General features: G+C 59.7%; 1 protein-coding gene across 3 annotated transcripts in view; it reads left to right on the top strand.

The window, feature by feature from the left end:
- RUNX3 (RUNX family transcription factor 3) overlaps positions 1-16,436 on the top strand; it is a 51,330-nt gene that overhangs the window by 22,667 nt on the left and 12,227 nt on the right. For all 3 annotated transcript variants that reach the window (XM_079100971.1, XM_079100970.1, XM_079100969.1), the window contains exons 2-4: positions 5,663-5,931; positions 7,790-7,946; positions 15,354-15,458. In XM_079100971.1, the coding sequence (XP_078957097.1) occupies positions 5,663-5,931; positions 7,790-7,946; positions 15,354-15,458 (531 nt within the window). The remainder of the gene's footprint in view (positions 1-5,662; positions 5,932-7,789; positions 7,947-15,353; positions 15,459-16,436) is intronic.

The raw sequence follows: 16,436 nt of genomic DNA, 5'->3' as shown, positions 1-16,436 counted from the left end.
GCAAAATGGGTGATGATGGTGACTGCATCTACCCTAGAAGAATGCTGGAAGACATAAATGGACGTAAATGTGGAATATGCCAGAGGTGACAGCCACAGAGGAACCCTTTCTCTCCCTGCCTGCCAGCGCTGACGCCCTCTCCTGGGACTGGGGAAGGGGCACATCTTTTCCAAAATCCCCCTTGGGTTCCAAGCCACCTCTCACAGTTCCAGGTCCCCAGTAGAAGAGTCCTTCCACTCGATGGCTCTGCCAGCAGGCAGCCACGTACCAGCCCAGGATGGAGCCTGAAGCTGTCTCCAGCCAGCAGAGGCTGTCTCAGGGGGTCCTGCTGCTGGAAGGCTCTGGAGACCCTCCTCCAACTGTGGCTTGGGGTCCAGGAGGAGAAGCCCTTGACTGAGCTTCCCAGTCCATAAAATGGAGAGAGTACCATCTCCCTGCGGAGGCTGGAAACCCCACACACCAGGTGTCCAAAGACAGGGCGCTCATCAGTCAGAGGCCAGTAACTGAAGTCACAGACCAAGACATTTCCAGCTGGAGTGATTTTCTCCGTGTGTAGCTCACACAACGAGGAGCAGAGAGGACGATTAGGCCCGACCAGGGGAGCAGAATCCAGAAGCCCCTCCAGGGTGCTGAGGGAGGTGCCGGGGGCTCTGCGGGGCGGGAGCGGGCTGACCCCTGCGCTCCCCTCCCTCCCTCTCTGTCCCTGAGGCCCCGCACCCTCTCAGGAGTGGAGACCCTGGGCAGCAAGGACCCACGGGTGCCGGCACCCCAGAAGGGGGCACAGTGCTGGGGTGTTGGACAGGCAGCTGACCACGGAGGTCGCAGGAAACCCGACTGTTCAGGTGGGGGCACTGGGGCCCAGAGGGATGCGGCAGGCTCTATCCTTCCCTGGGAGCCCGGGTGCTGGGGTCCCACCCAGCCTGAGGTGGCACCATGTGGCCAGGGCGGCTGCAGCAGGGCAGAGGTCGTGCCTGTGGCGCTGGTCACAGGCTTGCCCGGCCCTGCTCAAGGCTGGGTCTAGACCCTGGTCAGCCTTCCACCACTTTCTCTGCCTCTGTGTTCCCATCCACAACATGGGTGCCATCTTGTGTCCTCACCAACAGTCCTGAGGCAGAAGGAGAGCAGCCCTGGGTGGACCTCACCCTGGGACCCTCCCAAGTGGACCCTGGCAAACCCTGTCTTCCCACCAGGCACGAAGGGCCTGCTGATTTCCAAGTTCACGGCTGCTTCGCTGATTTCCCTGCCTCTCGCTCCACCACCGCCTCCCTGGCTACTGTGTGTGGCCCACCCTCAGCTCTACACTGGGCTCGGTCAGCCAGGGGACGAGAGGGTGGTGTCCGCGGTCCTCCCCGCAGGCAGACCTGGGCACCATTCCTGTTCGCTCAGTGTTCAGCCCAGCAAGCCTGGCCACTGCCCATGGTCCCTTTTACCCACCAGGCAAGGTGGGCCCAGTGGGTGCGGGAGCCGGGCAGAGTCACACAGCCCATCAATGGCACTCAGCAGGCCTGTCCCGACCTCTCCCGGTTCCCCGTCCCTCCCCTCCGAGTCTGGCCCTTTCTGACAAATCTGAAAGGTGACCGGAAAGCACACCCGGCCTCCATCGATGTCGGATCCCTGCAGAGAGGCAGGCCAGGAGGGCGACCCCAGAGCTGGAGTCCACCCTGCAGGAGACCAGCCCCAACTCAGATGTGTTACTGTGTCACCACCGTTTCCCACCAGTTTTAAACGTACACGGATGCCATGGGACATATTTTACGCTCCTGTACAACAGCCCACGTCCCTCCCCTCCCAGAGGGAATCTTCAGTCCTCTACACTGTGAATGGAGCTGTCAGAATCAGCTGCACTGACAGAAGCGGAGGCTCAGTGGGGGACTAGAGTGTCCCCCTTTGAATTCCAGGGCACTAGGCAGGAGACAGGTCCCACGGGTCCCTCTAACAGGGGTGGAGGCCAGATTGCGAAGCCACATTTTGGAAGTGTGTTCTGTGCTCTTCACTGGCTCCTGGGAGATTCTGGATGGACAGATGGACGCAGTGCCTCCTGGGAGGGAAAGGAGGAGGATCCCACGGAGCACTCAGGAAGGAGCCAGGCAACCAAGGCAGGACGCTCCGCAAGTCCTGGCCAGCTCTGAATGTGAGGTCTGGCCATTTCTTAGACAGGAGGCGTGAATCCCACAGAGCAGAACAGACTTGACCAAGGCCCCTATGAGGGACGCCAGGCCCCTTTCTTCATGAGGATCGGCTCGTGTGGATGGAGCACCCCGACATGCCTGTGCTCACACGCAGTCCCAGGAGAAGGGCGCTATTGCTGTGCCCACTTTCCAGATGAAATAAACAAGGCTCAGAAAGGTTTGGAACCAATTCAATCCCCAGCACTGCAAAAAAGAGAGAGAGAAAGGTTTGGAGCCAGGGCCCCGGCCACCGGGAGGGGTGAAGGAAGACAAGCGCAGGCGCAGGCGGTGGAACTGCAGACCTGAACCCCTCCACGGCCCGCAGAGCTCGGAGGTTTCCCAGAGCATCCCTGCCCCTGGTCAGGCACACCTGGGGATCCCTGCCCTCCCCAGGCACAGGGACTCCCGAATCAGGCCTGCAGTTGGTGGCTCTCTGGCGTCTGGAGACAGGAGTCAGCACCTGACTGCTGAGACTGTACCCCCCACAGAGATGCTACTGGGTGGGCCCCACCGTGGGCACAGGGACTTCCTCAGCCTGTGTGGACCCCGGGGGCGCTCTGAGGCGAGGGCTCTTTGAGAGAAGCAGGGTGTCATCCATGGAGTGGGAGGAGAGGAGATGGGGAGGGAGAGGGCGCTTTGGGTCCTGGGTTGGGGAGGGCACTCCGGGAGGAGAGGAAGCGCTGGTGTTGGGGATTGAGAACCAGCGGCCTGCTTCCCTTCGGTCCCGCCCCACGCTGGGAATGGGCCAGGAAAGGGCTGTGCATTTCTGGAGGGGGTTGGGGAGGTCTGCTGGGGGGAGGGCGCCAGACCCTCCTTGGGTCTCCAGATGGGAAGTCTGTCCAGAGGAGCTGGGGAAGGCGGCCTTCCGTTTGACACCAAGCCACCGTTGGTCCGAGCCGTGGTCACACAGATGGCCTGGAATCAGATGGGTAGTCTATCCAAAAAGGCAGCTCACAGGAGGAAGCCCGCAGCTGGCCCACATCTGTGCAAAGGGCCAGGCTCGGCAACTCCCAGCTGGCAGGGCGCAGGCGCCAACTAGCGGTGGCTCTAGTTACTACTCCTTCCGCGGCGGCCCCCGCGACCTCTGACTGGGGACCCAAGCGCCAGCCACCAGAGTCCGTTGGTTCTGGCATCCATCAGCAGAGTGTCTTCCCCGGGGCTGGAGTTGTGCCGGGTCCTGGGCCAGGTGCTGGGACGCACAAGAGCCCCCTTCTCTGGAAACCCGTCTGTTAATTCTCCGCAGAGAGAGAGAGATGGGGAGAAATCAGGCGGAGGGACAAGTAAAGGGCATGGCTGCACACAGAAACCGCTCGGCGAATCGAATTCACGAACCCTAAAAGCAGCAGGTCAGGTTCCACGGCCGCGCCAGGGAAGCATGGGCGGCCCGCCCGACCTAGGGCCCTACCTGGCCACGCCCGGGTGGGCCTTTCCCCGGAAGTTACAGAAGTCCTGCGAGCCAAGGTCCGCGGTCCCTTGCTTTCCCCAGGTCCTGCGGCTCCTGCCAGCGCTTCCGAGGATGCGCGGTCAGGCCCGCCATCCACAGCTCGGAGGAGTCGGCTCCCTCAAAAGGTCCAGTAAGGGACCACCCACTGTCCTTGCTTCGAAATGGGCCTGAGGGACTAGGATGAGGCCCAGAGAGGGGTACCGGCCAGCTGTCCAGGTGGTGGTGGTTGGGCCGTCTCCCCTGGAGCGCACTGGCGGCTTGATTTCGTTCGGGGCAGACGAAATGACCTGCGCTGGGCAAAGGTCAGCTCCAGGAGGAGATCTTACCGCCACCGACCGACTCGCTGCTGCTTCGCTGCCCAGGCTCGGAATTCGTCGTTGTGCACCTGTCCAGCGCCAGAGGCAACGAAGACCCAGCCGGGTCTCCAAAGCGCCGGGAGACTCGGCACGCATTCGTTCACCAGAGCCCGAGGAGCGCGTCTGGGGTGATGATGCCGACTGAATGGGGCTTGATCTTTCTGGTTCCCCTCCCCATGGATCCCGTCTTAGGCCCAGTTTCCTGGCCTAGGAAGCGGGAGAGGAAAGGGTTGTTAGAGGTGAAGTCCAGCGTAGCTGGACCACGCGATTGCGAGTGACAGCAGAGACGCCCACCCCCAACAGCAGGCAGGGCCGGTGCACAGCTGTCTGCGTCCTCCCAGAGCGTCCGGAGCGCACCCGCCTGCGGGGACCACCTTCCATCACATGGAAAAAAATCCTCTCCTCTGGACGCGGGGCCCTTGGTTGTGCATCACCCCGCAGTTTTCTTCTTGTCACGGACCTGAGTCCTTTTCCACGAAGCAGGACGGTGGTTACTTGAGCGTAGGAAACAAATTCGGAAAGCACGCGTTTTGCAGGCCCCACCATGTTCAGAGACCCTCGGGCCGCTACTGCGACGGACGATGCCTGAGGCCTGCGCGGTCCTGAAACTTGTTTTGAGGGGAAAGTGGAGAGAAACGGGGTGGTCGGCCTCGGTCGGCTGAGGGCCCGTGGGGAACTCCCGTCTGCCTCCGGGTTGGCACAGGGGCCACCGAGGCAGGGACCAGAGCCGCGCAGGGCTGGGAGCAGCGCAGGCCACTGGCTGGGCACGAGGAACCCCGTGTGCGGTGGCGGCTCTGCATCAGAATAGTTTGAGGGCCAGATCGGGGCGTGTGATCTCTTTGGGGCTGCTTCCCGCGCCGTGTCACCAGTCTTGGGGTCTCGGGCGCCCAGCTGAGGATGCAGGCGTCACCCGCCCAAGGCAGCTCAAGCTGGGGAAGCCCGGCCGCGACGGGCGGGGAGGAGGAGAAGGGCAGCGGGCCCCGCGTCAGGGAGATGCCACCTGGGGACAAGCGCCCTGCAGTCCGGACGGTCCAAACCGATTTCCACCACCCTCCTCGGCTGCTCACAGCTCTCGGGGCCGCGGCGACAGCCCGGGGGCCTTCGACCCCAGGCGTCCACCGCAGGGCGGGGCCTTGGGCCCCTCCCCGCCGCGCGGCCTTCGCGGGCCCGTTCCTCCCCCGCGAGCGCCGCCGAGGTGCCCGCGATGGGGGCTCCGATTGGCTGCGCCACGCGTCGCTCGGGCGGGCCCCGCCCCGCGGGCCCCGGGGTACTAACCCCGCGCGGGCGGCCGGGACGCCGCCACTTGATTCTCCAGGTTTTGCGCTGGGCTGCGGCCGCCGAGTCGGTGGGGCGGCCGCGCGGGCTGCGGGCGGGAGGCGGCGGCGGCGGCGGCACAGCCCGCGGGGCCCCGCCGTGGCCCAGGCAGCCCGGACGCCGCGGAGGGCGGCCGCACGCGGGCCGCGCGCCCGGGATGCGGGACTAGCGGGCGGCTGCGTGCGGCCGTCGGTCGGGGCAGCGAGGCCTCGCCGCGGGCGGGCCCGGTGGGGCGGCCGCGGCGCCGCCCCCTGTGCCCTGCGGCCGCGGCCGCGCCGCTTCTGCTTTCCCGCTTCGCGCGGCAGCGGCGGCCGAGGAGGCGCCCGCGCCGCCGCCGCCGCCCCGCGCCCTGACGGCCGCGGTTATGCGTATTCCTGTAGACCCGAGCACCAGCCGCCGCTTCACACCCCCCTCCACGGCCTTCCCCTGCGGCGGCGGCGGCGGCGGCAAGATGGGCGAGAACAGCGGCGCGCTGAGCGCGCAGGCGGCCGTGGGGCCCGGCGGGCGCGCCCGGCCCGAAGTGCGCTCGATGGTGGACGTGCTGGCGGACCACGCGGGAGAGCTCGTGCGCACCGACAGCCCCAACTTCCTCTGCTCCGTCCTGCCCTCTCACTGGCGCTGCAACAAGACGCTGCCGGTCGCCTTCAAGGTGAGTGCGGGGCCCGGGGCGGGAGCCAGCGGCCCTGGGGCTCCGGGCGTCCCTGCTGCAGGAGGCGGGCCTCGCGAGCAGTGGCGAGGGGAAGTGGCCCGGACTGCGGCGACCTGGGCAGCTGCCGCCCGGCTGTGCGCTGGGCACGGGGACTGCGGCGTGCCCCTGGGTCGCGCCCCGAGCCCGTGACTTTTAGGGCTTTGCTCCCCTCCACCTGGGCTTCCTGGAGCCCTAGGCAGAGACGTTGGAAACGGCCGAAGGGGACTCCGTTCCCCTTCCTCGGGATCCCTCGGCTCCAGCCCTTGGGGCTCCGGGGAAGAGGACCCCCGGCACCGGGCGAGGGTCCCGGAGGTGAGGCGGGGAGGTGAACAGGGCCTAACTTCCACTGCCAGCACCCCGCTTCTGCGCCGCTGCTGAAACACTTCCTGCTCACAACCTCAACCTCTGGGCTTCTGAAATTTTACACCGGGCCACCCTGGGCCGGGAAGTGGGGCACTGCACCCTAAAGGGTTGTCGCCGGGATATTTTGCATGCCCAGTGATAGGCTGGGAGTGGGGTGCTCCCACCCCGGGTAGCCCCTAGTCATTGGGAGAATCTTTTTCTCTGTGCCAGAGAGTAGGAGACTGTTTCGTTTTCATTTTTTTTAAGGGGGCAGCGAGATGAAACGAAAAACGCCTTGGTTTTCCCCTAAACCTCTCACAGCTGCCGTGAGAAAGGGCAGGGCAGGAAGGGCCGGCGGCTAGGGAGGTGGTGGTGCCCGAGGTGGCTGGAAACAGCGGCTGCTGGCAGCTGAGGCCGTCCTTACCCCATTAAGAGGACTCCGAACTGGGGGGGGGGGGGGAGGATGAGTGGCTCTTTGAGGTCTCCCGGGTGACATCTTAAAATACCAGCGGGGGGGGGGGGGAAATCTCCCGGGGAGGAGGGGGAGGAAGCCCGTGTGACTGTAATCGTCAGATCGGAGGTTTTACTGTCACTTGGAGCTTAAAAGGAATCTTTGAAATTAAAAGAAGACAGGATGTTGACAGGAAATCTGGCCTTTTTAATCAGACCCCAAACATTTTCTCCTTGAAATTTTTACCATCTGGATCCCGAGTCCCTGCACGCGGCAGCCACGTTTAAATGGCTGTGACTCTGTTTGGAGTCTGATTCCTTTTCAAAAGGCATCTGCCTCCCCGTGCTCCTTTGGGGTGGGGGCCGGGTGCTGGTATGCAGGGGGACATCGCCACCCAGCAGTTCCCAGCAGGTGCATCCTCGGCGCTCAGGAGCACTCTGGCTTTCCAGGGGTTTTCTGGAGGACCTCTCTCAAAGCAGCAGTTTGGTTTGCATTTTGCATTTTCTCTGCATAACGAATTCAGGCTCTGCAGAAGCCAGTCAGCCTGGCCTGGGCCACATTTCAGGGCCAAATTTCCTACCCCAAACGGCACGTGCGTGAACCAAGTGCAAGGAGCGGTTCTGTTAATATTACTGTTGATGTTCTTTTTACTTAGAGACTCGGTTGCTAAGCGCTCCATGAGTCCTCTTTTGCCCCAGCCGAGGACAACAGGGAACTGCACCACACCTCCCTATGTAACCCAGTGCACCCGCAGCCCGGCCTTAGATTTCACTGAATTGGAAGGGTGATTTCTTGGGACACGGGTTAGCCAGCGGATCTAGGACTTAGGCGTGGACGGGAGCCACTTCACGTTCTGGTTTTTGTCCTAGTTGAGGGGAGGTCTTCATCAGTTTTAAGCCCCTTTCCGCCCTGCGCCTGAGAAATCCGCAGTGCGCCCGGGGACCTCGGGAGCTGCCGGCCGGCCCCTCCTCTCGTCTCCTGCCTTCCTCTGCCTTTCTAAGTGTTCCCCCCGCCTGGTGTCCTCAGGTGGTGGCACTGGGAGATGTGCCGGATGGAACGGTGGTGACGGTGATGGCCGGCAACGACGAGAACTACTCTGCTGAGCTGCGCAATGCCTCGGCGGTCATGAAGAACCAGGTGGCCAGATTCAATGACCTGCGCTTCGTGGGCCGCAGTGGGCGAGGTGAGCGGAGAGCAGCTCTCACCAGGGAGGGCCGCGGTGGGGACAGAAGCCAGGGAGAGGCCTTAGGGCCCCTTGGAAGCCGCGGGAACAGGTCTCCAGGCCCTGCTGTGTCTGAAATAGCAGTTTGTCCCGGCTTAGGGTGCACAGAGCCCTCCGAGGGTGTAAGGAAAGTGATGGTCTCTAGGAAGGAAAGGCCCAGCTCTCTCCCAGACTTCCAGGTTCCCCAGCTCCTGGAGCCTCCCCACCGAGCTTCACAGAAGATGCTGGGAGAAGATCGGGGTCGAGGGCCTCCAAAAGAAAGCTCCCAGGTCTTTGGCTGGGGGCTCGGAGGACACACCCTGGCATCTCAGCCACTGTCCCCCGCCCCATCCCGGGGCAGAATCTCCACCCCCACCGTCTCCTCAGCTGTGGCTTCCCAAGGCATAGTTGCCCCAGCCCTTTGAGCCTTAAGGTGGTTTAAACAGAAGAGAAAAGAATGAGGTTAAGGACTGGGGTTGTGGCTCTGTGGCCGAGCGCTTGCCTAGCATGTGTGAGGCACTGGGTTTGATGCTCAGCACCGCATAGAAATGAATAAAATAAACATCCATCAGCAACTAAAAAAAATATTTAAAAAAAAGGAGAATGAGGTTAAGGGGCTGAACTCTGGTGATGTACCCACTACCTGCGGTGGAGGGAAGGCAGGACCAGACGCCACAGTGGCTGCCGCCAGGGCTGTTGAGTAGGAGGTTGCGGGACCTGAAACCCATCATCACTGCCCGCTGGCTGGAGAAGCCTTAGAAACCCTGCCCTGCAGAACAGGCTTGCTGGCCTGCTGGCCCTTTAAGACCCTCCTGCCCAGCGGGCTGAGCTGCGCCCTCCACCCCTCCAGTGCTCAAGGAGCTGGTTCCGGGTCCCAGTCGCGGCCGCGGCGGCTGGAGCTGAGCTGCACTTTTCATCACCAATCAAGGAGGCCTTCTCCAGGTTCCAGCTCCCTGGGAGCCGCCAGCCCTTCCCGCACGGGCATCTGGGCACCATTTTGTCCTCCAGCCGTTCAATGTATACACACGAACGTCAAACATATTTTGACTTTTCAGCATTAATTAAAACCAGGGCATTATTTGCATGTAATAACTGTTTACTTGTTACTTTTTATGAAACTGAAATAGTTTACATTCCTTCAGACATTTCCTGTTCCTGTTGGCTCCTTCCCCGCGCACAGATTTCTTTCAAAAGTTGCCCTTAACTGGTTGCAGGTTGACGGATGGAAAATGTTTGCTTTTATGAATTAAGCTTTCATTGCTGCTCCTAATTAGTCTCCAAGCCCCTTTTGTCATCCCCAATCTCTCAAGCCCTTGGCAACTTCATCCCAGCCCGGGCCCTGCACTGAGGGTCTCTGTGGCAGGTTGGTGGCGGGTGAGGCTGGCCCAGGTGTGTGTGGGACGCAGTGGGGCCACTGTGGCTGCTGCCCTAGGGAACAGGCAGAAAGCAGGGCAGCCCCAGGAGCCAGCGTAGTGTCAGGGACTTGTGCCTCCTTCTCCCTCCCTCGCTCTTCCCCATCCTGGGAGGTCAGATGTGGAAGGAGAGGAGGTCTCTGATTTACGGAGACCTCATCTGGCCCCTCTGCACCCTAAAAATATTTTCTTAGTGGCTCACATGGCCACAGCCCTGTGCCCGCCACCTGAGGCTCACAGGGAAGGAGTTGGTTGAACTGCGTGCTCTAGGAGCGGGCGAGGCTGAGGCTGGGACCGTGGCCCTGGGGTGCTGGAGGCTCCCTGGGGTGCTGGAGGTCAATCAACCATTCTCCGTCCAGTCTCTGCGGAGTCTCCGGCCCTGAGAAGGGGTGGGGGAGCCCCCGCAGGAGTTCAGCACCTGTCGGACCCTGGACAAGGGTCCAGCTCTCAGAGGCTCCTGGTCTTTAAGAGCCTGGGCTTGAACTTGTCAGCCCCAGTTTGAGTCCGAGCCATGTTGTGACTTTCTAGAGGACATGGAGCAAATGATTTTACCTCTCTGTGCTTCGGTTTCCTTGTCTGTAAAATGGGGATGAAAAAATACCCACTTCATTAAGGGAATCGATACAAGTGTATCCGGTGGCACCCACTGAGACCTGGATACATGTTAGCGATTGTGTTACTTCAAATGCTTGGGACTGGAGGAAGCCTTTGAGGTCCTTTTGAGTGGTGACAGTCACTGATTCTCTGATTACAGTGTGGTTTGGGTGGGGGTGGGGGAAACCCAGGAGGTGTGAATTGTTGAGTGGGAGAGGTGGAGGTGGCAGCAGGAGGAGGGCCTAGGAGGGCTCAGGGTCCCCAGGCTGGGCTGCAGCCGTACCCCCCGCTGTGCCCGTCCTGCTGACTGGGAAATTCCCACTCAGAGGACCAGCTGTGATTGACAGGGAGTCAGGACAGGGTGGGGTTTAGGACCCAGGACTCTTCCCTGGCTCTTTGACTTTCGTCAGGACTAAGAATTCAGGTGGAAGTCTCTGCTTCACTCCTTCCTTTAATTCCTGGATTCTGTCCGAGCTCCAGGGAGAACAGCTTCCAAACAGACGCGCCACAGCAGCTCAGAGCTCTGACGCAGGGCTGCAGGTGCGGACCCAGAAAGGGCTGGAAAGAAAACCAGGCCCCTTTTTGACGGTGGCCCTTCTGTAATAGGCCGTTCCCCTCCTGCATGACACTCGCAGACGCCACAGTCTACCTACTTACGCTTTCAAACTCGATATTATACCATAGCTACAGTGCAGAAAAACGTAGGAAAGTACTTTATAATAAAATATGGATTTGAATGTGTGTCAGGACTACCGTCGTCTGGGGTGGACGAGGTCCTCTGCCCCATCATAGCCACAGAAAACAGCAGTCAGGGCCAGAGGACTCCACGTCCAGACACAGCCTCACCATCAATGCCACGATTTTCCGAAGATGGGAAAACTCCTGGCAAAGTTATGGACAGTTGTTTTGTTTTGTTCTGTTCTTTTTCGCGGTGCTGGGTAGCAAGCCTGGGCTCCGCACAGCCAGGCAAGCACTCTGCCACTGAGCCGTAAAAAAGAGGAAAAAGACATACTGCCTTCCCTTCTAGAAGAGTCCGTAGATATTTAAAATTGCAAAGCGATTTTCCTTATTCTGTTAAAATCGAGTTAGGCTCACGACTCAGGACATTTCAGGAAGTTCTTCCCTCCTAGAAAAAATAGATTCTTCCTGTCCCCATGCATCACGGGCTCTTGCAGCCTGCCCCTGTCCCACCTCTGAGGGTCAGGAGTGCTTCCTGGACAGTGCACCACCGCAGATCCCCACAGTGTCCTCTAGAAAGTGACCACTGGCCTCAGCAAAAGGGAGAATCGCATGAACCCTGAATGGCCACTAATTGGCTGTGGGGAACGGCCGCGTGGAGAGAGCGGCCAGGGTGCGGTGCAGGCCGGGAACCACTAACCAGGGAAGGACAGAGGGGGTCTCGGCCAGTGTGGAGAAGATCCAGAGGTCCCCTGAGACTGGACACGGCCCTCTGCCGCCCCTGCAGCCCTCATGGGTGGGGCCGTGAGGCAGGGAACATGCCAGAGGCCCAGGGACTTGCCTACTGCCTGATCCAGCTGAGCACCACTGCTCCGGGGCCCTGCGTCCTGCGGAATGTCACTCAGCGCCGTGGGGTCTGGGCTCCTAGCCTGGACCTCTCGCCCTCCACCTGGGCTAGCCTTGGAGTTCCTTGGTTAGCCGTCCTGGGACTCCCAGCTGACTGCGCTTGGCTGGGTCGCACACGTGGTGTCCCTCTTCTCTGTCTTCACAGCTTCCCGCTTGGGGATGGGGCAGTCGCCCCACCAGGCCAGAGAGCAGGGCAGGGCCAGGGAGAGACAAGGGGCACTTGGGGATGGCTTTCTCCTATCCCTGATTCCTAAGGTCCCTGCTCGTCCCCTCCTCTCCTACTCTAGACCCCAATCCCGTCCCCCGACACCCTCCCTCCTCTCTCTGCATACCTGGCAGAGGTGGTGATAGGCCTGGAAGCTGGGAGGAAGCCGTGGGGGCAAGTGGTGATCTCAGGGTGGCATGTGGTTTGCTGCCTGGTGGAGTGGGAACTTCTCACTCGACAGGAGTGGGTCTTTAGTTCCTGTGTAGACGGGCAGGTTCCAGCACATTCTAACCTCTCTGGGTCCTGCCTTGTCAACTCCCTGCCCTTCTGTGAGGCCAAGTTTTCTCATCCGTAAAATGAGAGCCGTCATCTCTGCACTTATTGCAGTTAAACGAATGTTTATTGAGCACCTACTGTGTGCCCGATGCTAGTGTCTGGGGCCACAGCAGTGAACAGGACATAAATTCTCATCTCAGGCACTTACAGTTGAGAACAGGGAGACAAAGTAAAATAAATAAGCAGATGGATTATTAACACCATGGCCGTCGGGGGATTTCACACAGGTGCAGGGATGGAGGAGGAGGAGGGAGGCTTTGCGCTCGGAATGAGCAGCTTCGGGCATAAAACAAACACACTGGACAGCAGGGGCCACTGGCCACGTTAAAACAGCAAGATGCTTACAAAGCTGTGATAAGCGTGTGCTCTGTTCAACACGCCAAGTGACAAGAGCTAGCGAGGGGCATGATGACCACTGATTTTGAAGTCCTGATGAGGCACTTGAAGTCCTGAAAGGCATTTAGAGAAAGCTGCATGGGAGGTGATGTGCGCTGTGAACATCGGTGCTGTCTGTTGGTGACAAGGTCACAGGTACAGCCTGTGACTCCTCTGTGGTTTTTTGCTTACGCTCTTTCTTGAGAGAGGCTACATTTCAGTTAGAGGTTAGGGACAATGCCATTGCAATTTTTTTCCTGTCCCAGTTCACAGGCCTACTCAGCGGTAAGAAGGTCCCACATGGAGGCCAAAATGCCGGGGATGGAACCCAGGGCCTCGTGCGTGCTGGGCAAGCGCTCGATCCCTGAGCCACAGCCCTGGCCCTAGAAGAGCCTATGTCAAACAGAGTGGCCAGGGACACCCTCCCTGCCAAGTGACTTTTCAGTCCAGACCTGAAGGGGCACTTCTGCAGACTGTCACGCAGTGGAGGATGGGGACCTGGGGGTCCTCAGTGTCCACTCAGGCCACTCGAGCCCCAGGGGTCCACTGGAGCTCCCCATCAGCACGGCCCTGTGGTGTCAAGGAGGTGTTGGGAAATGACTGGAGAATCAGAGACCCCCCAGAGGGTGCCTGGCTATGGTGGGGAAGGGGTCCGGGTGGAAATCACCTCCTGGCGAGTTGCAGAAGTGAGGCGGAGTGTCCAGGAGTCTGCGGCTGCCCGCCCTGCATTTCCCTAGATAGTCAGCCCTCGCTCTTTCCAGAAATCTTGCCAAGTGCCCCTGTGACCTGAGAGTGAGGCCCCAAGGACCCAGGGGCCAGCCAGCGGGTTCCACAGCCTCATCCAGAGGAGCCCCTGGCTCCCAGTGACCCACAGCTCAGTCACTCTTCAGCTTTGGACTCTCCCTTGGAGCTCAGAAGCCATCGGGGTGGTGGGCCTGGCACCTGCCACCTGCCTGCTTTAATTCTGTTTAGGCTTCTCCTGTGTCTAGGGCTGGAATGTCCGCATGTTCACTCACCCAGCCAGGACCAGCAGCTCCTGGGGCATGAGGACTTGCCTCGCCCTGCCTCGCCGCCCACCTGGCCAGGGGGCTGGGGACAGCTGCTGGCTGGGCACCAGAGACATCGCTTGGCTCCCATTGCAGGCCAGCCTGGGAAGGCAGGCTGCTCACAGCCCTTGGTCCCTGCCCTCTGGGACTTCCCAGGCTGTGACTGAGGTCCAGAGACCTCACCACCAGAAGTGGGGGTGGTGAAGTCTGACTTGGGGACCAGGAAGCTCCCTCCATCTTGAATTGCACAGAGCTTTGGAGCTTAACAGAGTCTAGGGTAGAAGAAAGACTCCTACTAGGTGCCCCTGGAGGGAACCCCTTACCTTCCACCAGACCAAGAAGTCTCTCTAGAAAGCAGAGGCCTTTCCATCTGCTGAAAGTGAACCTGTGTTGCTTTCTCTGTGGAGAAACCATAGAAGTCACCAGCCGGCGCTAGAACTGAAAATGAAGACCAGCTCAGCATTAGGGAAAGGAGAAGCCAGCACACTGGGGACCTGATTGCCATCAAGATGACATGGAAAATGTTAACGACCTTAATATATAGCCATTTTTAAAAAGGCGCTAAAACCCCCTAACGGGAAAGTATAGAAGAACACAAAGCAAAAATTCGTGTGGGATTATGATGGATAATAACCGTATAAAGTTTCATTCTCACTAATCACAGAAGACAGGCAAACAAAATCAAGAGAGTTTGAAGATCTTCCATCTTGATAGACAGGGTCACAGCGCTGATGGCCCTAGGGTGACGCGCAGCCTCACCTGCCCGTGACGCCGTACACCTACCTCTCTGGAGAGTCATCTCCGCAGAGAGATCAGCCCCAGCAGACACGTCCCCGCCCACCGATGCGATGTCCCACTCGCCACTTCTTGGAATCCATTCTAAGGAAATAACAGATGCGGACAAAGATTTTTATAAACAGAAGGTCATTTTCGTTTTATTTTAAATGGTAAAAAAAAAAAAAAAAAAAAAAAAAAAAAAAAAAAAAAAAGCATTATTCAGTATTATTTTTAAAGTTTTCCCCCCCTCAGGAATTTTGAATGGAGACTTTGGAGCCAAATGTGTAGCTAAAAATAGAACAGGGTTCTGGAAATAACAGTTGTGTCTACGAATGAAATGTCTGCAGCTCCCAGCTCTGTCCTTCCCCAGCTGGGGCTGCGCACGCCGGGCAGCCACGGGAATACCTGCAGGCCGGGGGTGACACACGGACAGCTTCTGTGAGCTCCAGTAGCGTGCAGCCATTAAGGAAGGAAGTTCAGCAAGAAGCTTGAATGACACGGGGAAGTGCTTCTGACGAGATGTCAAATTAAGAGAGAAAAAACAGGGAGTGAAAACATACATTTTGGCCGCGCTGCCACTGTGCAAATATGCAGAGTCACACACAGAGGACCAGCCAAGGAAACGGCGACAGTGTTGATCTCTGGCGAGTGGCACTGTGGGTGGGTGGGCTGCTTGCTTGTATTTTCTGTGTGCTTGGATTTTTCCACAAAGGTCACTGCTTTCAGAAAGTAAGTCGTGTGAGTGTGTGTGTGTGTGTCTCCTTGTCCCCCACTGGAACATCGCGTGGGTCACCTAGTAGAAGGACAAGCAGAGTCTAGAAGCAGGAAGGAGTATCGAGGGAGCCGCGGATGACGGGTGGGACAGCTGGTGCCAGACTCCTAGGGGCTTTGAATGCCACGCCCAGCAGCTTGGCTTCATCCAGAGCCCCATCTTCTGCCCAGGCCTCAAAGGGGAGAGACCTGCTCCTTATTGAAAGTCAGGGGCTTCTGGGGTGGGGTCTGTGTGGGAGGCCAGGATGCTGTGAGGCCAGGCGCCAACTTCCTGCCTTTGTCCCCCCAGGGAAGAGCTTCACACTGACCATCACTGTGTTCACCAACCCCACCCAAGTGGCCACCTACCACCGAGCCATCAAAGTCACCGTGGATGGACCCCGGGAGCCCCGACGTAAGTGTCACTGAGCCCCAGGCCCTGGAGGAAGGTCCAATGGGGAAAGGCAGCAGTGGGGTCACACAGATGTCCCTGGGCCTGCGGTGCACAGGTGGGGCCATGGTCCCCAGCTCTGCACACACCCCACGCACGCGTTTCTGCTGCAGGGAACCCTCTGGGCACAGCTCCAGGCTGTGGGAGGCCAGTGAGGAGTGGGGAGGCTGGGGCTGGATGCAGAACCAGCTGGGTGACCCCTCCCCGCTGGGAAGGACAGCCGGGGGACACAAGGAATGGAAAGCGCGCAGGGAGGAGGCTTTGGACATGGTGTGGGAGTCAGGGTTTGGGGTCCAGGTTGGGCCAGGTTCATCCACACACCAGCCTCCACTGTCAGTGGCTGAGGGGCGAGTAGCCACAAGGCAGGAGTCCGTCAGGAGTGATGTTTCTTGAAATCTCAGCGTCCGACTTTCTCAAGTCGCAGAGCCCAGGCGCTGGGCCAGGACCCCCCATGAGACTGGGAATGAAAGTTTGATTCTGCAGATAGGTACTGAGCATCCGTGTGTCCAGAGAGTCCTGATCCACCAGAGGTTATGTTGGATCCCTTCTGCCTGCTGAAGGCGGGAGTTCGCAGTTTGCAGTTGGGCAGACTGGTGGGGAGGCCGCGGGTGGGTCTGTGTCTGCTGAATAGAGGAGTGAAGTGCCGCACGGCTGCTCCGGGCTCTGCTCCTCCGCCACACCTCAGGCACGCTCAGCCTGGGGTGCGAGAGCTGGCCCGTCCCTCTCCTTCCTGTGAGTGTGATCCTTTGCCACTTAGGAAACCCCTTGTGCTTATTGCAGGGGATCCTTGACAGCTGAGCTGAAGGTCAGCTCATTCAGGGAGGACCAGATCCAGCCCAGGGGAGGTGGGGTGCCAGGTAGGGTGTGTGCGGGCCGCAGCTTCCGCTGCTGGCTGGGACGGGGGCAAGCTCAGTGCCTCTCCCCAGTACCAGAGGCCAGGGC

This window comes from Sciurus vulgaris (assembly GCF_902686455.1).
Source record: "Sciurus vulgaris genome assembly, chromosome: 1".
Taxonomy (NCBI): Eukaryota; Metazoa; Chordata; class Mammalia; order Rodentia; family Sciuridae; genus Sciurus; species Sciurus vulgaris.
This window is presented reverse-complemented; position numbering and strand designations above follow the sequence as displayed.